We start from the raw sequence: 23,678 nt of genomic DNA, 5'->3' as shown, positions 1-23,678 counted from the left end.
ATGGAGCTTGGCTTCCTGAGACTTTGCCGCTGCAGGTGCTGCTTGGCATATGGAGATGGCAACGGGCGAGCCCGGCTCACCGACGCGGGAAGGGATGGCGCTGCCCCAGGAGCAGGCCGGGCTGTGCCCCACGGATACAGGTGAGTCCCTGCCTGGGGCGCGCCCCCCAGACTGGGGACAGGAAGGTGTGGGGTTGTCCTCCATCCTGTGGCCAGGGGCATTAGTGGGGCTGTGGTCACCGGGGCCCCCAACCCTACAGTGGGGACGCCCTGCTGATTGCAGAGAGAGAGTACCCCTGAATTGGTCACATAGGGGGCAAGGACTCTGGGGTTCTCTCCCTGGCTCCAGGAGGGGAGTAGGGTCTACTGGTTAGAGCAGGGGGGGCTGGGAGCCTGGACTCCTGGGTTTGCTCCCTGGCTCTGGGAGTGGAGTGGGGTCTACTGGTTAGAGCAGGGGGGGCTGGGAGCCAGGACTCCTGGGTTTGCTCCCTGGCTCTGGGAGGGGAGTGGGATCTGGTGGTTAGAGCAGGGGGGCTGGGAGCCAGGACTCCGGGGTTCTCTCCCGTCTCCGTGACTCTCTCCTTTGCCCCCCAGGGGGGGACGAGCTCAGCGCTGGCCCGGAGGAGCAGGAGGAGCTGCTTGCCTCACAGAGCAATGGGCCCGTGAGAGCGGCTGATGGCCAGGGGGATGCCCAGGAGGAGCTGAGCGACAAGGAGCTCTCGGACTCGGCCTCCACCGACAATGCCTTGGAGGACTCGAGCGAGTTCGGGCGGCCCCTGGGGGTGGGGGCCTGCGATCCGGGGGGCCCCCCAGCCCCTTCCACGCACCGCGACGAGGACGTGACGGCCGCCAGCTGGCGGGCCCGCCGGAAGCACATCTTCGTGCTGAGTGAGGCCGGCAAGCCCATCTACTCTCGCTACGGCAACGAGGAGGCCTTGTCCTCCACCATGGGCGTCATGATGGCGCTGGTATCCTTCATCCAGAGCGGCGACAACGCCATCCGCTCCATCTACTCGGGTAGGCGCGGGCTGGGCTGCAGGGCAGGGGCTGGGCAGGGGGCGCGCTGCCCTGGCAGTCAGGGCTGGGCGCTGGATGGTGCTGTGCTGTGGGGGGGGAGCTTGGCAGGGGGTGCCCTGCCCTGGCAGTCAGGGCTGGGCACTGGATGGTGCTGTGCTGTGGGGAGCAGGTTGGGGGGCTGGGCAGGGGGCGCTCTCCTCTGGCGGACAGGGCCGGGCGCTGTGGGGGGCTGGGCAGGGGGCGCTCTGCCCTGGCAGTCGCTGCTGACCCAAATAAATGAATTCCTTAAAGATCCCGTAACACTTGCCCTCCAGCAGTGGAGGTGGGGACCCCAGTCCTGGGTGTTGGGGCGCGGGGGATTCCATTCCACCTTCCTGATTTCCCCTCACCGCAGTCCCAGTTGGAGGGGCGGAAGCTAGTCACCGATTATCCAGCTGCTGCGCTCCACCCCAGAGGTGGCTGCCTGTCGGTGCTGGGCAAGCCCGCTGTGGGGTGTGAGGCTGTACGCTTGCCTAGGGGGATTTAGCGGGAGGAGGAGGCTGGGACGCTGGCAGACCTGTGGCCCCACATCTTGCCTCGTGCCCCTGGGCATGGGATGCACGAATAGCGCCCAGGGGAGCCGTAATGAGATCAGCCCTCGGCGGTCGATACGTCGCACTGAGAGTGTAGAAATACATGAGGCGTGACAGATGGAGAGGAAACTCGTGGGCACTGGAATTTGGACACGGGGCCTGTCCCGTCTAGGGGGCGCTGGCTCCGATCTGGCCCCAGGGCAGGGGACTGGCTGGCCCAGGGGGTCGGGCAGCGGCACTCGGGGGTCCCCGGGAGCAGGGCAATCTCACGGTCTCCACGTCTGCCCCTCCGCCCCAGACGACCGGAAGCTGGTGTTCGTGCAGCAGGGCCCGCTGGTGCTGGTGTCGGTGTCGCGGACGCTGCAGTCGGAGCAGCAGCTGCGCCAGGAGCTGCTCTACGTCTATTACCAGATCCTCAGCATGCTGACCCAGGTGAGCATCACCCGCATCTTCGAGCGCAAGAAGAACTACGACCTGCGGCGCCTGCTGGCTGGCTCCGAGAAGATCCTCGACCGCCTACTCAACCTGGTGGAGTCGGATCCCGGCTTCCTGCTGGGGGCCGTGCGCTGCCTCCCCCTTCCTGCCTCCCTGCGGGACGCCCTGGGCACCCTGCTGCAGAAGGCCATCACCCCCAACCTGGTCTTCTCCATCCTGGTGGCCCGCAGCCAGCTGGTCACGGCGGTGCAGGAGCGGGCGGTGATCGAGGAGTGCCGGCTGGAGCCCACCGACCTCCACCTGCTGCTCAACCTGATCGGGGCCAGCTCGGCCTTCCAGGCCGGGGAGATCTGGACACCCATCTGCCTGCCCCGCTTCAACCCCGACGGGTACTTTTACGCCTACATCTCCTACCTGGACGCGGAGTGCACCGTGTGCCTGGTGCTGCTCTCCACCGACAAGGAGTCCTTCTACGCCGTCTCGGACTGCAAGAAGCGGGTGGAGGAGGCCATGCGGACTCAGGGCTCGCTGCAGGTGCTCTCGGGCGGCCTGCAGAGCCCCTCCTACGGCGTGGGGCAGGTCGGGGTGCCCGACTTGCGGCACTTCCTCTACAAGCCGCTGGATATCCCGGAGAACTACCGCCAGCTGCCCCAGTTCACCAGGTAACGGGGCACCCCGGCCGCCCTCCTGGGGGCAGCAGTGCTTGGCTCTGGCTTTGGCCGTCGGGGTTGGTGTGGGGGAGGCTGGGTCGTGTCGGTGGCCTTGAATTCTGACGCTAATGCTAAGCCGTGCTTAATACCTGCAAGGTACTGGTGGTAGGGGGCACCGGGGAGCAGGGGGAGCAGCAGGAGGCACTCTCCCCTGGCAGTCAGGGCTGGGCACTGGGGGGCGCCGTGCCATGGGGAGGAGGGCGGGGGGCTGGGCAGGGGGCGCTCTCCCCTGGCAGTCAGGGCCGGGCACTAGGGGGCGCCGTGGTGCAGGCAGCAGGCCAGGTGTCAGTAGAGCTGTCCTCAGTTTGCGGGCAGGCGTTCTGCAGCTGTGTGCTCCACCCCAGAGGCAGCTGCGTTTCAGCCCCAGGTGCAGCCTGGAGAGCGCTTTGTGGTCACTGCAGCGGAGGACGGCTGGGAGGTGCCAGCGGGACAGCCAGCCTCCCGAACAGACAGCTGCCCTCCCTCTCCCCCCGCGGCTCCGGGACGAATTAAGCCAGCCTTATGCAATCCCGGCTTTAAATAGGGCACGTCATATGCTTCCCAACAAGGCGGCATGTGTGTGAGACTGGCTGCTTGTGGGGATCACGGGGGCGGAGGTGGCCCAGGGCATGCTGGGAATTCAGGGGCCTCGGCAGTGCCATCACGTGGGGGAATGGTGCGGGTAGCTCAGTGCCAGGGGAGGGGAGCTCTGACATCATGAACCTCCCAGTGCCCCTGAAAAAGAATGGGTGACACCGTCCGTGTGTTATAAATGGGGAAACCGAGGCACGTTCTTCTGTTTCAAAACGGCAGGGATAGAACCCAGGAGTCCTGGCTCCCAGCCCCTGTGCTCTACACTACTAGACCCCTCTGCTGGGGGGCAGGGGGGATTGCAGCTGAGAGCTCGTGCCAGGGTGGGACGGGTCCGTGTAGGGCACTTAACGAACCGCTTTACCCCACACAACCATTCTTCCTGTCAGCTGGACTTGGCATGGAATCGGGGTCTCTGAACTGCTTGTTCACAGCCTGAAACAGACGTGATTGGCTCACGATACACCTCGTTAGTCAGGGCAAGTGTTTCTCCCCCACATCAGAATGGGGGTCCGTCTGTCCGGGTAGCTCCTCCCCGTCCCGGATCAGCATGGGGGTCCGCCTTTCCCTGGTACCTCCTCCCCGTCCCGGATCAGAATGGGGGTCCGCCTTTCCCTGGTACCTCCTCCCCGTTCCGGATCAGAATGGGGGTCCGCCTTTCCCTGGTACCTCCTCCCCGTCCCGGATCAGAACAATGGCCTCCCCTACCCTGATATGAGGGGACCGGCTAGCTGTATACCAAATACTGCAATAGGATCGGGATCTTTCATCCTCCCTGCCTTGTAGTGCCAGAACAAAGGCCTGTCACGTGAACCACACAGGGGTCAAAGCCAGCTGTGGGCTTCTACAGGTCCCTCGTGTTAGCTGGTGGGACTCCCTGCCACAGGATACTGGGGCTGACAGCCCTGCAGGCCCCAGGAGTATCTGGAAGATCTCACACCAAAGGCAGGGTTTTGGCAGGGCGGGCCCGACCCCGGAGGGAGCTGGATTTCGGCGGTGAGCAAGCACTAATCACTGGGGGCTGGGACGCTATTTCCTCTGGGGTTCCTCTGCTAGCCAAGATGCCGCGCTAGATGGGCTCATGCTCCAGCTGTTCCTAGGTTTCCTTCTAGTTCAGCGTTCTCCCTGCCCTCCTGGTTCTGCGGGGTGCGGGGTCAAGACACTGGTAGCAGCAGGGAGGGGGTGGTGCCTGGTCTCTGTGTCTAATCCCCCCTCCTCTGGCGTCTCTTGCCCCCGCAGCCCAGAGCTGGAGGGGCCGTATTGCAGCGAGGAGGAGCAGCACCGGCTCTTTGACCTCTACCATTACCTGCACAGCCGCATCCACAGCACCTCTCGCCCCCTGCGCCTCATCTACCATGTGGCCGAGAAGGAGACGCTACTCGCCTGGGTAAGGCAGGGCACAGATCAAGGCATCTGGAGGGGCAGGGTCATGGGCCCTCATCTCCCCAGCGGAGCAGCAGGGCCCCTCTTCCTCCCCAAGAGAGGCAGGAGGACCCCCTACTACTCACTCACCGCAGTTGGCTCAGGCTCTCTGCAAACTCAGGCAGCATCACTCAGACGTGGGTCAATTTCCCCCAAGTTGGAGTGATGGGCTCAGGCCTTCTGCAGACTCAGGCAGTGTTGCTGCCTTTGTGACACTTGGTTTATGATTTCAAGGTTTTCTTCCGAACTAGGAGGGTGAGATGCTTACTCTATTTGTAACAGAAAGCTGAGCTGCTGCTGTGATCACATGACTCTAGCAATCGCCCTTAGGCATGAGCCTAGATTGCCTGGGCCTTCACGTGGTGTTGGCTGGGGGCTTGGGAGAGACCACTTCCTGTCTCAGTAATACTCTAGTGTGAGGAGGGTGGGACTTCCTGCTCTGTCCTTTCTATCTTGCACTGGGCTCGTTCCTGCTCTCCTAGCAGGAAGCACAGTGGTGCCTGGCGTGGGAAGTGATCACCAAGCCCAGACCAGTCCCGCCTGGATAGCTGGGGAAATGGTTCAGGCTGCTCATTCCCAGAATTCCAGCGTCAAGGCCCCACGTGCTGCAGAATTCCCAGACTACTGAGGGATGTGACTGGGATATGCACCTTAGTGTGATGTGTCCACTCACGTGATCGGCAGCGATGTGCTTGGGTTTTAACCAAATCATCAGTAGGTTTCAGAGTGAACACGGGCCCCATTGGAACAGATAGCTCATGCTGCTTCTGGCTGTCATGCTGACAGCTCCATATAGGTTTAAAGCTTGTGCTGCCTCCCTCAGGGCTAGTGATGAGAAGAAGCTTGGGGAGCAGGTTTGGAGAGGGAGGACAACAGACAAGACAGTGCCAGGTATTGGGGAGAGGATGGATTGACCTGTCCTTTTTCCACGTTCTCCTTCTCAGGTCACCAGTAAGTTCGAGCTATACACCTGCTTCAGCCCCCTGGTAACCAAGGCCGGCGCCATCAATGTCCTCACCAAGTTGTTGCGCTGGATCAAGAAGGAGGAGGACCGGCTCTTCATTCGCTACCCCCCAAAGTACTCTACTACGCCCAACCCTGGGAAGGGCGCCAAGGGGGGCCGGCCCGATGGCGCGGAGAATGGATTTTTTGCTGGCCTCTAAGCCTGAGCCTTCTTCACCCGAGGCCCCTGTATTTCACTGGTGATTGGATAACTTGGGGGGGAAATCCCTTCTCCTCTTTGAAGGGGAGATCGGGGACACCCCCCCCCCCGAGAAACCACACTCTCTAGGAGCTGGCTCAGGCTTGGCCGGCTCCTTCTGGGGTGGGGCGACATGTGGTTATCTGCCTGTCTTATTTATTGGCCTACTCGTATCTCCGAGCCTCTGTTGGGGAAGCCGGAGTGGGGGTTATTGCTTCACTTTGGGCCTCGTGCTCCAGGCTGATGTGGGGCGCGGAGGGGGGGTGGCGAGCTTACACTCTGGCTCGCGTAGGCCTGTACCGAAGGACTCCACCTGCATGGTGGAGCTGGGGTTGTGTGCGGCTTGTTCCATCTCCTTGACGGAAGCTGTTCGCGGTTCCTTCCCCGGAGCCTCTGCTTTCCGCCTCCTGGTGTGGATCGGCCACAGGCCCCTATGAAATGGGCTGTGATTGTGTGTCTCTTTCCTTTGGATGAATTGTGGCGAATTGCGCCCTGGGCATCGGAGCCGGACCTACTTTGAAACCATTTTTCAACATCCTCTGCTCTTTAAAAACCTGGGCCTGGAATGAACTTAGATTTCTCGCAGGCGCCCGGAGGTTGGCGGCTCATGTTTGCCAATTGATTTAACTGGCCGCTGTGTCTTGAGACATAGCTGTATGTGCGGCGGGAAGGAGATTACTCCCTCATCCCCCGCCATGCACATGCTTCTCTCGATGCTATAAATTGCAAGTGGGTGTTGGAGATGTCGCTGTGTTGTGTTCTCCCTCCCTGGGCTGGTCGTGTTCGTTAGCGCCTGCACCAATGCACTCTCCCCTGCCCGTATTAATTTAATGTTCCCTTTGGAAAGGCAGATCCTTTCACAGGAAGTGTTGAAATGCTCTTTGAAAGCAACGAACTGCCTCCCTCCTTTGCCGATGACATCTGTGCTAAGTTAACTGGGCTGCCCCGTCACACTTTTCAGTCTCCTTGTCCATCCTGGTTGCTAGAAGGAAGGGCTGTTTGCTCTCCTGTGGCCTTAGACCTATCGATTTGCAGCGGGATTGACCCAGAATCCGCTGGGTCTGTTTCTCGCAGGAAGATCATCCCCTGCCTCTGGAGAGCCAGCCCCTGCCTGCGTCTCCTTTTAACTTGCGTTTAGCTGCTCCAGTGAGACCTGACGGGGTTGGGGAAGCAGAAACAGTTTTCATATGCATGACGCGCTGTGCCTAGAACCATTTTGGCTGGCTGTCAAATGAGGTCTCTTCCTGGCTGGCGTGCTCAACTGAGAATCAAAGTCTTATTAAAAAGTTGTTTTGATGAGGGTACATCTGTCTTGCTCGCTGGCCAGCACAAAGGATCTTGTCAAGAGAAGGGGGAATTGGGGCTTTCTAAATGCTACCTGTTTTGCCTTGGCCCCAGTGAGCTTGTGTCAGTTGGATGCAGGGGAGAGGTCCAATCTTTTAACTCTCATCTCTGGAGACGTCAGGTCACAGCTGAGCTTGCCCACAGCAGGCCCTGGTCCAGAGGGTTGGCACGCTAACCCTCTGCCTGAGGCTGGCATTTTCCATCCCTGCAGCATTCTCCTTTTTGGAAAGACGGGATCCCAAATTCACTTTGCCCATTTTTGTCCTCCAGAATCCCCTTCTCTTCCTGCTGTGTTCCACTCAACCATCAGGTACTCAGCACATCTAATGCTGCCTGGTGGGGTTTGTTTTATCTCAAATATAAGTATTATGCCAACTGTGGGCTGTGGTCCTCTCTGCTGGCAACACCACAGCCATGCTCCACCCCAGAAGCAACTGCAGTTCAGTGCCTGCTGCAGTACTTTAGGCTCGTTCAGCAGGTACAAAGCGGAGATGGGTCTGGTGCTAGCATGTTCCACCAGTGAACGATATTTTCTGGGCCCAGCCTCCGTTGTTTTAAGTGAGTACTGCTTGGCTGCTGGCAGTGGAGGGATGTGACTTTATGGCAGCAGAGGTCCTGCCACGCAGTTCCTAGCACATGGTCACTCCATTTATCCCATAAGGAGCGTGGGAAAGGCAGCAAGCTCAGCTGCTCTTCATGGGGGAAGGAGAGCAGCGAGGCCTGGTAGAAGGGTCATTACAGAGTGATATTCACAGCCGTTTCTGCGGGGGTTTGGCTGCCTGGACCGCAGGCTGTGAACTGATGTTGATGCTTCAAGTCTGCGAGTGGTGATGTGGTGCAGAGAGCTGCTGTGCAGAAATAACGCTACCCGCTGCACTCGCTTCACCCCCAGGCCTCACACTTAACCCTGCTGCTACAACGCTGCAAATAGACGCCTGAGGACGGCCAGAGTCCAAAACACCGAGGCAAGCCTCTCAGGGGGGTGTTATTTTAAGATGCAGCCAGCGCTTGCACCCTGCCGCAAGCTATGTATGTGGGCTCTGCAGCGGGAAGGCAGCTGCTGCTCAGAGAGGTCTGGTCCAGCACTTGTCCCAAGGCTGACTGCACCTCGAGTCCACCCGCATGGGTTGGGGGGCTGAAATCAACAATGTCCGGCTGCCTGTAGCTCCGCCTCCTGCCCTTGTCTGGCCACGAAGGTACAGGAGCGGGCTAGGCCCTGGTCCAGACGCTGCTGGCCCTCGCTCATCACCTGCCAATCGTTAGACCGCCCCACCCCCTGCCATCTACCCAAGCCAAATGCCACCCCTCTGCCATCCCCGTGGGGGGAGCCCCCACGGGTGCTAAGCACAGAAACATCCGCCTGCTGCCCTGCCTCCATGGTGGAGCCCAGGGACCTCTGAAGGTGCCCCCCACCCCTGCCCGAAGCGGAGAGGGGAGAATGTACACAGCTCCCCGCTCTAACCCCCTGGACCCCACTCCCCTCCCAGAGCCAGGGAGAGAACCCAGGAGTCCTAGCTCCCAGCTCCCCCTGCTCTAACCACTAGACCCCACTCCCCTCCCAGAGCCAGGGGAGAGAACCCAGGAGTCCTGGCTCTCAGCCCCCCCCCCGCTCTAACCACTAGCCCCCACTCCCCTCCCAGAGCCAGGGAGAGAACCCAGGAGTCCTGGCTCCCAGCTCCCCCTGCTCTAACCACCAGACCGCACTCCCCTCCCAGAGCCAGGGAGAGAACCCAGGAGTCCTGGCTCCCAGCTCCCCCTGCTCTAACCCACCAGCCCCCACTCCCCTCCCAGACCTGGGGAGAGAACCCAGGAGTCCTGGCTTCCAGCCCCCCCTGCCCCAACCCACCAGCCCCCACTCCCCTCCCAGAGCTGGGGAGAGAACCCAGGAGTCCTGGCTTCCAGCCCCCCCTGCCCTAACCCACCAGCCCCCACTCCCCTCCCAGAGCTGGGGAGAGAACCCAGGAGTCCTGGCTTCCAGCCCCCCCTGCCCTAACCCACCAGCCCCCACTCCCCTCCCAGACCGGGGGAGAGAACCCAGGCATCCTGGTTCCCAGCCCTGCCCCCCAGTGAGGGGTTAGCCCCGCCCCCTTCTCCAAGGGGAGGGGGCGGGGCCCTGGCAGGTGGTAAACACAGCGCACGAGCCCTGCTTGGGGCGGGGGGAGGGGGGGCAGAGGCGGGGCCGCAGCAACAGTTGGAAAACGGCGGGAAAAGAAAGCGCGGGAGGGGCTGGGAAGTTTCAAGGCTCCCTGTCCCTCCTGGGGGGTGAATAGGCGCCTGTGTTAAGGCCCCCCCACACACTTCTCTGGGCACATAGGGCCATGGAGGGGAGAAAACAGGGTGAGGGGAAGATGGGGCAGAGGGGGAATGGCCCCCATGGGGTGGATAACTCATGGCAATCCCTCGATGCCCTTCTTTCTCATGCCACCAGCGGGGTGATCCCACAATGCCCTTGCTCACACCGGGGGGGGGGGGGTGATCCCATAATCCCTTTGTCCTTCACCCCAAGGGGGACGATCCCACAACTCCCTGCTCCCTCATGCCACCAACAGAGTGATCCCACAGTGCCCTGCTCACTCACACCAAGGGTGTGTGTGATCCCACAGTGCCCTGCTCGCGCACGCCAAGGGTGTGTGTGTGATCCCACAGTGCCCTGCTCACTCACGCCAAGGGTGTGTGTGATCCCACAGTGCCCTGCTCGCTCACGCCAAGGGTGTGTGTGATATCCCACAGTGCCCTGCTCACTCACGCCAAGGGTGTGTGTGTGATCCCACAGTGCCCTGCTCACTCACACCAAGGGGGTTTGATCCCACAGTGCCCTGCTCACTCACGCCAAAGGGGGTGATCCCACAGTGCCCTGCTCACTCACGCCAAGGGTGTGTGTGATCCCACAGTGCCCTGCTCACTCACGCCAAGGGTGTGTGTGATCCCACAGTGCCCTGCTCACTCACGCCAAGGGTGTGTGTGATCCCACAGTGCCCTGCTCGGTCACACCAAGGGGGTGTGATCCCACAGTGCCCTGCTCGCTCACGCCAAGGGTGTGTGTGTGATCCCACAGTGCCCTGCTCACTCACACCAAGGGGGTTTGATCCCACAGTGCCCTGCTCACTCACGCCAAGGGGGATGATCCCACAGTGCCCTGCTCACTCACACCAAGGGGGTTTGATCCCACAGTGCCCTGCTCACTCACACCAAGGGTGTGTGTGTGTGATCCCACAGTGCCCTGCTCGCTCACACCAAGGGGGTGTGATCCCATAGTGCCCTGCTCGCTCACGCCAAGGGGGTGTGTGTGATCCCACAGTGCCCTGCTCGCTCACGCCAAGGGTGTGTGTGTGATCCCACAGTGCCCTGCTCACTCACACCAAGGGGGTTTGATCCCACAGTGCCCTGCTCACTCACGCCAAGGGGGGTGATCCCACAGTGCCCTGCTCACTCACACCAAGGGGGTTTGATCCCACAGTGCCCTGCTCACTCACACCAAGGGTGTGTGTGTGTGTGTGATCCCACAGTGCCCTGCTCGCTCACACCAAGGGGGTGTGATCCCATAGTGCCCTGCTCGCTCACGCCAAGGGGGTGTGTGTGATCCCACAGTGCCCTGCTCGCTCACGCCAAGGGTGTGTGTGTGATCCCACAGTGCCCTGCTCGCTCACGCCAAGGGGGGTGATCCCATAACTCCCTGCTCCCCTAGCGGAGTGATCCCACAATGCCCTGCTCGCTCATGCCAAGGGGGGTGATCCCGTAACTCCCCGCTCCCCCAGCGGAGTGATCCCACAGTGTCCTGCTCGCTCACGCCAAGGGGAGGGTGATCTCAGGGCCCTGCTTGCTCATGCCATGGGGCAGCGATGCCACAGTAACCTTGTCACTCACGCCATGGGGCGGCAATCCCACAATGCCTTCTCCCTCTCGCCATAGCAATCCCACAATGCCCTTCTCCCTCATGCCGTGGGCCGGATAAATCCGTGTCAACCCCACAGTGCCCTTCTCCTGAACACCAAGGGGTGGATAAATCCCCCTAGAAAGCCCAGTTACAAGCTTGAGCTGAATTTTCTGTACAACAAAGCAATTCCTTTGATTTTTTTTTTCTTCTTCCCAGTTCCCAGCGACTTTGCACCCAAGGCAGAGGAGCTGCTATTGCTGGTGAAACAACTGCAGGATGGTATTTGGGAGCTGGGTCTGGTGGTTAGCGCTGGGAGCCAGGACTCCTGGGTTCTCTCTCCAGCTCTGGGAGGGGAGGGGGCTGGGAGCCAGGACTCCTGGGTTCTATCCCTAGCTCGGGGGGAGAGTGGGGTCTAGTTGTCAGAGTCTGTGAAAGGGGACTGTCCTTTTCTAGGCTCTATTAGTGAGTCTCTGTGTCACTTCTCTGTGCCTCAGTTTCCCCCCCCCTTTAAGTGAAGGCAGGAATAACCCCTCTCCTCCCAAGCACGCTCAAAAGAGCCTAGGGTGAAGGACGCGTGTTAGGAACCCAACCGGGCGTATCCTTCTTCTCTCTGCAGCAAGGACCCTGGAGCCCCGAATGGACGACCTGGTAGGAAGGATCAGCAGACTGCAGCGAGGTGAGGGGAGGGGAAGGCAGGGGGACGGAGCACACGGGGCTGCAGCCCACTCCCCCAGCACCCCTTACTGCCATGCGCCCCTGCTCCTGGGCCCCCCAGTGTCTAGCAGGGGCTAGATTCTGCTCTCACTGACAGCCCGTTTACATGGGGACACACACTGTACCCCCAAAGCCAAGCTGCTGCACCCGCCGGGGGATGCGCCGACCCCAGGAGCAGAGGCCGTTGTCCGGTTTAGCTTCCGCGGCTTTGAAAGCGGCGTGTAAACGAGCCCCTGGACTTCAGAGCAGGGACTCTGGATTTCACCCAGTGGGGCTGAAATCAGACTCAGGCCCTTGGTAATGCAGGGATCTATATAATCCATCCATCCTCATGTATACCTACCTTCCTATAGTTCTCTAGGTCCATACTGACCCCTCCCTCCATCCCCGTACACCCCCCCACTATCCATCCCCATACTGACCCTTCCCTCCCTCCATCCATCCAACCCCCCCTACTATCCATCCCCAGACTGACCCTTCCCTCCCTCCGTCCATCCAACCCCACACCACTATCCATCCCCATACTGACCTTTCCCTCCGTCCGTCCAACCCCACACCACTATCCATCCCCATACTGACCCCTCCCTCCATCCCCGTACACCCCCCCAACTATCCATCCCCATACTGCCCCTTCCCTCCCTCCCTCCATCCAACCCCACACCACTATCCATCCCCGTACTGACCCCTCCCTCCCTCCGTCCATCCAACCCCCCCACTATCCATCCCCATACTGACCCTTCCCTCCCTCCCTCCAACCCCCCCCACTATCCATCCCCATACTGACCCTTCCTCCCTCCCTCCCACCATCCCTGTACACCCCCCCACTATTCAATCCCATACTGACCCCTCCCTCCAACTCCATACACCCCCCCACTATCCAACCCCATACTGACCCCTCCCTCCAACTCCATACACCTCCCCCACTATCCATCCCCATACTGACCCTTCCCTCCCTCCCTCCAACCCCACATCAGCCCATCCATCCCCATACACCCCCCACTATCCATCCATCCCCATACACACCACTCCATCTATCTATCTATCCATCCATCCCACCTCATCCCACACACCACTGCTCCAGCCCCTTAGACACCCCCCCCCCCTCACCCTCACCCCTAACCCGTTTGGTGTCTCCGTAGCTAAGCAGGCTCTAAGCCAGGAGCTGCATGATGGGAAGGCGCGCAGCGAGGAACTGCAGGCAGAGCTGGAGGAGCGTAAGTCACCCCCACCCCAGCACCACTCCCTGCAGCTCATGTTGTGCCTCAGGTCTTTGGCCCAGATTCTCAAAGGTGCCTAACTCCCCTAGGCACCGAATCCCTTTAAGGATTTGGGCCACAGCATCTTCTGAGCTCTCTTGGAGCAGGCTCCTTTGCACCGCGGGCTACTTCGCTACCCAGCTGCATGCTGCGGGGGGCTGGACCCACCCCCTAGCGCCGGTGAGACACATCCCCGAACCCAGAGGGCATGAGCCCCCAGCCTGGTTGTCCCCCCCCCCCATTCTCTTGCAGTGAACGAGGAGAAGTCGAACCTGGAGGAAATCTGCAGCCAGAAGGAAGGTGAGAGCAGGCCTTTAGCGGGCCGCGGAGTGACACAAGGACGGGCTGGACAGCCGGGAGAAAGGCACTGACCGCTTTGGACTCGCGCTTTGAGATCCACGGAGGAGATGGACTCGAGAAGAGACGGGCGTTACCATTAGCAGCGGGATCCAGCCTTAACCACCTCTGCCCCCCAAACTCCCTGTGGGCCCCCCGCCAATCCCCGCTATTTCAGAGACTTCCTGCCTCTCTGCTCCTTCTCTCCCCTGCCAGGGGTGCTGCGTGCTCCCAGGGGTGTTGTGTATCCCCTTTGTCCCCTCCCTCACACCAGGGTTCCCCAATTCCCCCCATCCCAGGGCCCCTGTGTGCCCCCCATTCCCCCTCCCTCACACCAGGGTTCCCCGATCTCCCCCCATCCCAGGGCCTCTGTGTGCCCCCCATTCTGCCTCCCTCACACCAGGGTCCCCGATCTCCTCCCATCCCAGGCCTTCTGTGTGCCCCACATTCCCCCTCCCTCACACCAGGGTTCACTGATTCCTCCCATCCCAGGCCTTCTGTGTGCCCCACATTCCCCCTCCCTCACACCAGGGTCCCCCGATCTCTCTCCATCCCAGGTCTTCTCTGTGCCCCACATTCCCCCTCCCTCACACCAGGGTTCCCCGATCTCCCCCGTCCCAGGCCTTGTGTGTGCCCCCCTCCACCCTCCCTCACACCAGGGTCCCCCGATCTCCCCCCATCCCAGGGCCCCTGTGTGCCTCCCATTCCCCCTCCCTCACACCAGGGTCCCCCGATCTCCCCCCATCCCAGGGCCCCTGTGTGCCTCCCATTCCCCCTCCCTCACACCAGGGTTCCCCGATCTCCCCCCATCCCAGGGCCTCTGTGTGCCCCCCATTCCTCCTCCCTCACACCAGGGTTCCCCGATCTCCCCCCATCCCAGGGCCTCTGTGTGCCCCCCATTCTCCCTCCATCACACCAGGGTCCCCCAATTCCCCCCATCCCAGGGCCCCTGTGTGCCTCCCATTCTCCCTCCATCACACCAGGGTTCCCCGATCTCCCCCCATCCCAGGGCCTCTGTGTGCCCCCCATTCCACCTCCCTCACACCAGGGTCCGCGATCTCCCCCCATCCCAGGCCTTCTGTGTGCCCCCCATTCCTCCTCCCTCACACCAGGGTTCCCCGATCTCCCCCATCCCAGGCCTTCTGTGTGCCCCACATTCCCCCTCCCTCACACCAGGGTTCCCCGATCTCCCCCCATCCCAGGGCCTCTGTGTGCCCCCCATTCCACCTCCCTCACACCAGGGTCCCCCAATTACCCCCATCCCAGGGCCCCTGTGTGCCTCCCATTCCCCCTCCCTCACACCAGGGTTCCCCGATCTCCCCCCATCCCAGGGCCTCTGTGTGCCCCCCATTCTCCCTCCATCACACCAGGGTCCCCCAATTCCCCCCATCCCAGGGCCCCTGTGTGCCTCTCATTCCCCCTCCCTCACACCAGGGTTCCCCGATCTCCCCCCATCCCAGGGCCTCTGTGTGCCCCCCATTCTCCCTCCCTCACACCAGGGTCCGCGATCTCCCCCCATCCCAGGCCTTCTGTGTGCCCCTCATTCCTCCTCCCTCACACCAGGGTTCCCCGATCTCCCCCGTCCCAGGCCTTCTGTGTGCCCCACATTCCCCCTCCCTCACACTAGGGTCCCCCGATCTCCCCCCATCCCAGGCCCTCTGTGTGCCCCCCATCACACCAGGGTCCCCCATGTCCAGAGTGAGCACCCCATAGGGAGTGGGGTGGCCCCAGCAGGGATCAGTGCGCGGTGTCTCTCTGGGAGCCGTGTCCCCAGCATTAACATGCGTGTCCCTTCCAGAGGTCCTGCGGACCCTGCAGCTCCACTGCCAGGAGACAGAGGCCGAGGCCCAGCGGTGAGAGGGGATAGGGCAGGAGGGAGGGGTGGACAGATGGAGGGGTGTGTATGGGGATATAGACGGAGACTGAGAGACACAGAGAACCATACAGAGAGAGAAGGACTCCTTGGTTCAACTCTGGGAGGGGAGTGGGGTCTAGTGGTTAGAGCAGGTGAGGAGGGGACTGGGAGCCAGGACGCCTGGGTTCTATTCATGTCACGCCCTGATATTGGGCCAGGTGTTTCCGCTTCTCTGCCCACGTGCGGGGGTTGGGTAGATTCACTTGGGGAAGGGGGCTTGGGATCCCCCGCGGGCGATAGCCTCGTCCCCTCGTCTGGGAGTCAGGCCGCCCGGGCTCACCGGCTGGGCCGCCCTTGTTCGCCCCATGCAGGCAGCAGACGCTGTCCCAGGAGCGGAAGCAGAGCATCGAGGAGCTGATGGCGAAGATCCAGGAGGAGAAGCTGAAGCAGAGGAAACAGAGGTACCCCCCGCCCCCTTGCAGCGGACTGAACGCGGGACCCCCAGCTCTGTAAGCGGGCGTCGCTACCGCTCCAACCCCCCGCCCACCCCCGGTGCCCTGGAGATGGGCACGTGTCGTACACAGCACCCAGCACAACGGGCAATGAGCAGGAGTGGGCAGTGCATTCTGGGATATCCCGCTGCACCGAGTCTAGATGCTCCCTTCTCTCTGTGAGAACTACGGCAGCCCGATCCTCAAAGTCGATCCCTTAGCGGGTCTGGGGCGTCCATCCTCGGGGCAGCCCCCTATGTGCCAGCCAGGCCGAGCCATGGGCAAGCGCTCCGAGAGCTTGCCCATGGCTCGGCCTGGCTGGCACATAGGGGGCTGCCCCGAGGATGGGGTTGCACACCCCAGTTTGTCCACTAGCCGCCTGGCCTAGGTGTGCGATGGTGGCTCCCTCCTGCAGCCTGAGCCTCTGCCGCAGGTTCCACTCCCTGGGCGTGTTCCTGTTCTGTCCGGGAAAGTAACGACCAGTCATTAACCAGCTGCCAGGCCCACAGTGCAGAGGCGGTAGTGCTCGGCCTAGGCAGTCCCGGCTTTGCCACAGGCCCTCGCTTGCCAGCGCCTGCTCACCAGAGGGAGTAGAGTCACTCTGGGGCGTGAAGCAGCCCTTAGCGTCCTTCTCTGTCTCTCTCACACACACAGCACACAGGCGCACAAGCGCGCACTCACACACACACACACACACACAGCAGAGCTCATCCCCTCCAGCGGGGTACAGCAGGGACACACTCACACCCACACACTCACACCCACACCCACCAAGCAGGGCTCATCCCCTGCAACCGGGGATGGCAGTGACACACACACAGCACACGGGCTCACAAGCGTGCACACACACACACACAGCAGAGCTCATCCCCTCCAGTGGGGTACAGCAGGGGGACACACACACTCACACCCACACACTCACACCCACACCCACCAAGCAGGGCTCATCCCCTGCAACCGGGGATGGCAGTGACACACACACAGCACACGGGCTCACAAGCGTGCACACACACACACACAGCAGAGCTCATCCCCTCCAGTGGGGTACAGCAGGGGGACACACACACTCACACCCACACACTCACACCTGCACACTAGGGTGACCAGATGAGTGTGAAAAATTGGGACAGGGTGGGGGGTAATAGGCACCTATATAAGAAAAAGCCCGAAATATTGGGACTGTCCCTATAAAATCAGGACATCTGGTCACCCTACAGCACACTCATACACACACACACACCGAGCAGGGCTCATCCCCTGCAACTGGGGACGCCAGTGACATGCACACACACAGCACACGGCTCAGCCCCTCCAGCAGGGACACACACACACACACACACAGAGCAGGGCTCATCTCTTCCAGCAGGGGGCGGCAGGGACATACATGTACTGCATTGTATGTACCGCACTCTGTGTGTGTCCCTGCTGCCCCCTGCTGGAGGGACCAGCTCTGCTGTATGTGTGTGTGTGTGTGTGTGTCCCTGCTGGAGGGTCTGAGCCGTGTGCTGTGTGTGTGTGTGTGTGTGTATGTATCCCTGCTGCCCCCTGCTGGAGGGGATGAGCCCTGCTCTGTGTGTGTGTGTGTGTTTCTGTTGTGCGCCGAACTCCACGCTCCCTGCACCCCAGCCGCCCTCTCTGCCCCATGGCAGCCCCTCACCCCCTGTTGTTTCCAGGCTGGAATTTGAGCAGCAGCTGGACGAGCTGATGGAGACGCACAAGAGCCTCCAGGAGTGCCACGTAAGAGCCACTAGGGTCCCCCGGGCTGTTCCTGGGTCAAGTGGGCTGGGGGTGGGGTCCAAGGGAGACACAACCCTACTGGGAGGGGACCTGGGCATGTGTGGGAGGGAGTGGGTTAGAGCAGGCAGTCTGACTGGGAGCCGGGATTCCTGGCTTTGAGGGGGGCTGGGAGCCATCTGGGAGGGGAGTGGGATCTGGGGGGGCTGGGAGCCAGGGCAGGGGCTGAGGACACTCGGTGCTAGCAGAAGCCAAGGATGTCCACGGTGTTTTGCTGTGGCAGCATTAGGGGTAGGGCCCTGATATAAGGCCTGCGGGGGCAGGGGAACTACCCTTTAGCTGGTACAAGCTGCGTCTCCCCTCGGAGACCAGGCTTTGGTCTGGGGCGAGACCCGTCCATGGGGGGTTAGTGTGAGGGAAGCCCCTGGACGCCCCCACCCCAGACACTTCCTCCTCCCCATGGCAGCGTGCTCTGTGGTGAATTCCCTCCGCCTCCTCCTAGAGCATGGAGAAGCTGGCTGCCGAGATCTGCAGCATGGCCGAGAGCAAGGAACGTTTGCTGAGCGAAGGTGATGAATCTCTCTGGGCCTCAGTTCCCAGCTGTAAAACGGGCAGAATAATCCTCCCTTGGGTCTGTCTTGTTTATTTGGAGTGCAGACGCTTGGGGGCAGGGACCATCTCTCGGTCAGGGTCTGTGCAGCGCCCGGCACGACGGGGCCCTGATCTCGGTCGGGGTCTGTGCAGCGCCCGGCACGACGGGGCCCTGATCTCGGTTGGGGTCTGGGCAGTGCCTGGCATGATGGGGCCCTGATCTCAGACAGGGTCTGGGCAGTGCCCGGGACGACGGGGCCCTGATCTCGGTCGGGGTCTGGACAGCGCCTGGCACGACGGGGCCCTGATCTCAGTCGGGGTCTGGGCAGTGCCCGGGATGATGGGGCCCTGATCTCAGTCGGGGTCTGGGCAGTGCCCGGGACGACGGGGCCCTGATCTCGGTCGGGGTCTGGACAGCGCCTGGCACGACGGGGCCCTGATCTCGGTCGGGGTCTGGACAGCGCCTGGCACGACGGGGCCCTGATCTCGGTCGGGGTCTGGGCAGCGCCTGGCACAACAGGGCCCTGATCTCGGTCAGGGTCTGGGCAGCACCTGGCACGACGGGGCCCTGATCTTGGTCTCTGCAGACATGTCTCAGTCCAGGAACTGGGCCCCATCCGTTCTCACTGAGATCCCAGCACCCGAGTTACGCTGCCCCGTGACGCTGTTTCTGTCATTTGCCCCAGACAAGCTGATCCAAGACAACCTGGCCCAGGTCGAGAAGCAGCTGGATTCCCTGCCCCAGGCAGAGGCAGCTCCCAGCCAGGAGAGGATGTTCCTGAAGAGCCAGGAGGCCAGCACTGCCCTGTGAGTGCTGAGTGCCACCAGCCCTGTGCCAGCCACCGGGGGAGCAGTACTGCATCGATACACCGCGAGCAGGACTCCTGGGTTCTAGCCCCCGCTCTGGGAGGGGGGTGGGGCCTAGTGGTTAGAGCGGGGGGGGGCTGGGAGCCAAGACTCCTGGGTCCTAGCCCTGGCTCGGGGAGCGGGGTCTAGTGGTTAGAGCAGGGGGGGCTGGGAGCCATCTAGGCCAGTGCGGAGAGTGCCTTGGCACAATGCTGGCAGAGGTCCGCCAGGGAGAGGCATTTGGCAAGGGGATGCAGAGAGAGTCATTCCCGGCACAGCCTGCCTTGCCTGGGGGGTGATTGCTGTCCATCACCGAGGCGTCCGGGCTGTTCACTGCCTTCTGTTGTCCCCAGGCAGCTGTTCCAACAGGAAAACAAGAGAGCCACCGAGTATCTGGAGGCAGCTTCGCGCCGCCACTCAGAACTGCAGCAGAAGTTCAAGAGGTGAGTGCAGGGTGGGCTGGGAGCCAGGACTCCTGGGTTCAATCCTGGTTCTGGGAGGGGAGTGGGGGTCTAGTGGTTAGAGCAGGGTGAGGCTGAGAGCCAGGACTCCTGGGTTCAATCCTGGTTCTGGGAGGGGAGTGGGGGCTAGTGGTTAGAGCAGGGTGGGCTGGGAGCCAGGACTCCTGGGTTCAATCCTGGTTCTGGGAGGGGAGTGGGGGCTAGTGGTTAGAGCAGGGTGGGCTGGGAGCCAGGACTCCTGGGTTCAATCCTGGTTCTGGGAGGGGAGTGGGGGCTAGTGGTTAGAGCAGGGTGAGGCTGAGAGCCAGGACTCCTGGGTTCAATCCTGGTTCTGGGAGGGGAGTGGGGGCTAGTGGTTAGAGCAGGGTGAGGCTGAGAGCCAGGACTCCTGGGTTCAATCCTGGTTCTGGGAGGGGAGTGGGGTCTAGTGGTTAGAGCAGGGTGGGCTGGGAGCCAGGACTCCTGGGTTCTCTCCCAGTTTCCGTGAGCTTGGCGCTGAGGCTGCTGCTTGCTGTGGGCACAGTCAGTCTAAGGCCCCGACTGGTTTGTCCAGGAAACTCCCCTGGCACATTTTGGGCCCTCTTTGCCTGGCCCAGTCCCAACTGGGTCGAGCCCTCTCCACGTTCCCCGTGTCTCCAGTGGCTTATGGGATTCCTCACTGTCCCGACTGCTCTGCGCTGCTGGGCAGCGGCTGCGTGCCCCTCCAGAGGCGGTTGCATTTCTCTGTTGGGAGGAAGGACCCTGCCATAGCCCTTGTGCCATATCCCTTCCTCTCTGCGAATGGCTCGGCTGCCCTGGTGACGGCCCGGCCAGGTGCTCCCGCTGTTTGATTATAACCAATATTTCGGGTCTCTTTCAGGCTGACGGCCGAGCTGGAAGCCCAGCAGGTGAGGACGGTAGCGACAAAGGGAAATCTCTGGTAGGGCTCAGTGCCACGCAAAGGGCCAGGGCTCGGCTAGCTTCTCCACCGGAGTCTGTAAGGCTGGACCCCTGTGACCAGACATTGTCACATGGACAGAATATCCCACCTGATATGCAGAGAGAGGGGTTACGAGAAGGATGCATGGGGGAGGGAGGGCTGGTTGGATGTGTGTGAGGCCTGGCTGGCTGGCTGGCTGGAGATGTGCGAGGACTGACTGGAGGTGTGTGAGGACTGGCTGGCTGGCTGGAGGTGTGCAAGGACTGACTGGAGGTGTGTGAGGACTGGCTGGCTGGCTGGAGATGTGCGAGGACTGGCTGGCTGGAGGTGTGCAAGGACTGACTGGAGGTGTGTGAGGACTGGCTGGCTGGCTGGAGGTGTGCGAGGCCTGGCTGGCTGGCTGGAGGTGTGCAAGGACTGGCTGGTTGATTGGAGGTGTGCAAGGACTGGCTGGTTGGTTGGAGGTGTGCGAGGCCTGACTGGAGGTGTGCAAGGACTGGCTGGCTGGAGGTGTACAAGGCCTGGCTGACTGGCTGGAGCTGTGTGAGGACTGGCTGGCTGGAGGTGTGTAAGGCCTGGCTGGCTGGAGGTGTGCAAGGACTGGCTGGAGGTGTGCGAGGACTGGCTGGCTGGAGGTGTGCAAGGCCTGACTGGAGGTGTGCGAGGACTGGCTGGCTGGAGGTGTGCAAGGCCTGACTGGAGGTTTGTGAGGATTGGCTGGCTGGCTGGAGGTGTGCGAGGTGGCTGGAGGTGTGCGAGGTGGCTGGAGGTGTGCGAGGATTGGCTGGCTGGAGGTGTGTGAGGACTGGCTGGAGGTGTGCAAGGCCTGACTGGAGGTGTGCGAGGACTGGCTGGCTGGAGGTGTGCAAGGCCTGGTTGGCTGGAGGTGTGCGAGGCCTGACTGGAGGTGTGCGAGGCCTGGCTGGCTGGAGGTGTGCGAGGCCTGACTGGAGGTGTGCGAGGACTGGCTGGCTGGCTGGAGGTGTGCGAGGCCTGGCTGGCTGGAGGTGTGCAAGGCCTGACTCGAGGTGTGCGAGGACTGGCTGGCTGGAGGTGTGCAAGGCCTGACTGGAGGTTTGTGAGGATTGGCTGGCTGGCTGGAGGTGTGCGAGGTGGCTGGAGGTGTGCGAGGTGGCTGGAGGTGTGCGAGGATTGGCTGGCTGGAGGTGTGTGAGGACTGGCTGGAGGTGTGCAAGGCCTGACTGGAGGTGTGCGAGGACTGGCTGGCTGGCTGGAGGTGTGCGAGGCCTGGCTGGCTGGAGGTGTGCGAGGCCTGACTGGAGGTGTGCGAGGCCTGGCTGGCTGGAGGTGTGCGAGGCCTGACTGGAGGTGTGCGAGGACTGGCTGGCTGGCTGGAGGTGTGCGAGGCCTGGCTGGCTGGAGGTGTGCGAGGACTGGCTGGAGGTGTGCGAGGACTGGCTGGCTGACTGGAGGTGTGCGAGGACTGGCTGGAGGTGTGCGAGGACTGGCTGGCTGGAGGTGTGCAAGGCCTGGTTGGCTGGAGGTGTGCGAGGCCTGACTGGAGGTGTGCGAGGCCTGGCTGGCTGGAGGTGTGCGAGGCCTGACTGGAGGTGTGCGAGGACTGGCTGGCTGGCTGGAGGTGTGCGAGGCCTGGCTGGCTGGAGGTGTGCAAGGCCTGACTGGAGGTGTGCGAGGACTGGCTGGCTGGAGGTGTGCAAGGCCTGACTGGAGGTTTGTGAGGATTGGCTGGCTGGCTGGAGGTGTGCGAGGTGGCTGGAGGTGTGCGAGGCCTGGCTGGCTGGAGGTGTGCGAGGCCTGACTGGAGGTGTGCGAGGACTGGCTGGCTGGCTGGAGGTGTGCGAGGCCTGGCTGGCTGGAGGTGTGCGAGGACTGGCTGGAGGTGTGCGAGGACTGGCTGGCTGACTGGAGGTGTGCGAGGACTGGCTGGAGGTGTGCGAGGACTGGCTGGCTGACTGGAGGTGTGCGAGGCCTGACTGGAGGTGTGCGAGGCCTGGCTGGCTGGAGGTGTGCGAGGCCTGGCTGGCTGGAGGTGTGCGAGGCCTGGCTGGAGGTGTGCGAGGACTGGCTGGCTGGCTGGAGGTGTGCGAGGACTGGCTGGAGGTGTGCGAGGACTGGCTGGCTCACTGGAGGTGTGCGAGGCCTGGCTGGAGGTGTGCAAGGCCTGGCTGGCTGACTGGAGGTGTGCGAGGCCTGACTGGAGGTGTGCGAGGACTGGCTGGAGGTGTGCGAGGACTGGCTGGCTGACTGGAGGTGTGCGAGGACTGGCTGGAGGTGTGCGAGGACTGGCTGGCTGGCTGGAGGTGTGCGAGGACTGGCTGGAGGTGTGCGAGGACTGGCTGGAGGTGTGCGAGGCCTGGCTGGCTGACTGGAGGTGTGCGAGGACTGGCTGGAGGTGTGCGAGGACTGGCTGGCTGACTGGAGGTGTGCAAGGACTGGCTGGCTGACTGGAGGTGTGCGAGGACTGGCTGGAGGTGTGCGAGGACTGGCTGGCTGATTGGAGGTGTGCGAGGACTGGCTGGAGGTGTGCAAGGCCTGGCTGGCTGACTGGAGGTGTGCGAGGCCTGGCTGGAGGTGTGCGAGGAGTGATTGGTTGGCTGCTTTCTTGGCTCTGGGCTCCTGCTGGTGCCCGTGTACGCCGGGAGGCTCAGCAATCGCCTGTACCCCTTTGGCTATCCCAATGAGCATGCCAGCCACGGGGCTGAGCGGTCCCTGGGGCTGGGACCCACGGCCCTTCCCTCCAGGATGCCAGCCTAAATGCCCAGCAGCGCAGTGGGGCCAGGCTTGGGGTCAGGCCTAGGGCGGGGCGATCGCACTCGGGGTGGGATCCAAGGCCTGGTGCCAGCGTCTGAGCGTTCTCACCCAGCCGTGTCCCACCGTCCCGGCTAGGGGGGCAGGCCAACCCTTCCACATCTCCCCCCATAACCCCTGCCCTGTGCTCTGCCCCACCGCAGGGATCCAGGGGTGACTCGGCCAGCATGGAAACAGATGCCTAACCCCCCCCCTCCCCCCCCCGCAGCAAGAGCTAGAACGGTGCCCCCCGAGGATCGGCCTGGAGTTAAGTCACCTCTGGATGTATCGGGCTCCTTGTTCTGAATAAAAACATCCTTCCCTCCACCCCCTGCTGGCTTCTGCCCGGTTATTGGACTCAGGGCGGGACGATCTGTCCTGTTCGGCCGCCCACAATTCAGGGAGGATGGGGAGGGGTCAGGCAAGCCCCCCGAGAATGATTAAAGGGTGCCAGGAGCGCGGCCTATTTAGCTGAACCAAGAGAAGGTGCAGGGGTGACTTTATCCCCATCTATAAGTACCGGCTGGAAGTTGAAGCTGGACCAATTCAGCCTGGGAAGATG

At 62.2% G+C, this 23,678-nt stretch overlaps 2 protein-coding genes across 2 annotated transcripts; both read left to right on the top strand.

Moving 5' to 3' along the window:
- The first annotated feature begins 55 nt into the window (after positions 1-55).
- LOC135894962 (vacuolar fusion protein MON1 homolog B-like) lies at positions 56-7,221 on the top strand. Its single transcript, XM_065423016.1, has 5 exons — positions 56-140; positions 594-1,016; positions 1,887-2,685; positions 4,543-4,690; positions 5,670-7,221. The coding sequence occupies exons 1-5, from the start codon at positions 56-58 to the stop codon at positions 5,886-5,888; spliced, it is 1,674 nt and encodes a 557-aa protein (XP_065279088.1). The 3' UTR covers positions 5,889-7,221.
- A 3,877-nt stretch (positions 7,222-11,098) lies between these two features.
- LOC135894953 (synaptonemal complex central element protein 1-like) lies at positions 11,099-23,322 on the top strand. Its single transcript, XM_065423007.1, is given in 12 exon segments — positions 11,099-11,423; positions 11,761-11,820; positions 12,998-13,072; positions 13,367-13,414; positions 15,249-15,303; positions 15,677-15,766; positions 17,470-17,533; positions 18,033-18,099; positions 18,808-18,928; positions 19,321-19,410; positions 20,288-20,315; positions 23,281-23,322. Coding segments are annotated over 12 exon segments (1,065 nt in total).
- Positions 23,323-23,678: the final 356 nt, after the last annotated feature.

This window comes from Emys orbicularis (assembly GCF_028017835.1).
Source record: "Emys orbicularis isolate rEmyOrb1 chromosome 21 unlocalized genomic scaffold, rEmyOrb1.hap1 SUPER_21_unloc_1, whole genome shotgun sequence".
Classification (NCBI taxonomy): domain Eukaryota; kingdom Metazoa; phylum Chordata; order Testudines; family Emydidae; genus Emys; species Emys orbicularis.
The sequence above is the reverse complement of the archived record's forward strand: the minus strand, read 5'-3'. Positions and strand labels throughout refer to the sequence as shown.

Excerpts from the sequence above, each read along its gene's own strand:
- LOC135894962 (XM_065423016.1), top strand. The coding sequence starts at position 56 with ATGGCAACGGGCGAGCCCGGCTCACCGACGCGGGAAGGGATGGCGCTG. Across the intron at positions 1,017-1,886 it reads CATCCGCTCCATCTACTCGG|ACGACCGGAAGCTGGTGTTC; the intron begins GTAGGCGCGGGC and ends CCTCCGCCCCAG. Across the intron at positions 2,686-4,542 it reads CAGCTGCCCCAGTTCACCAG|CCCAGAGCTGGAGGGGCCGT; the intron begins GTAACGGGGCAC and ends TTGCCCCCGCAG.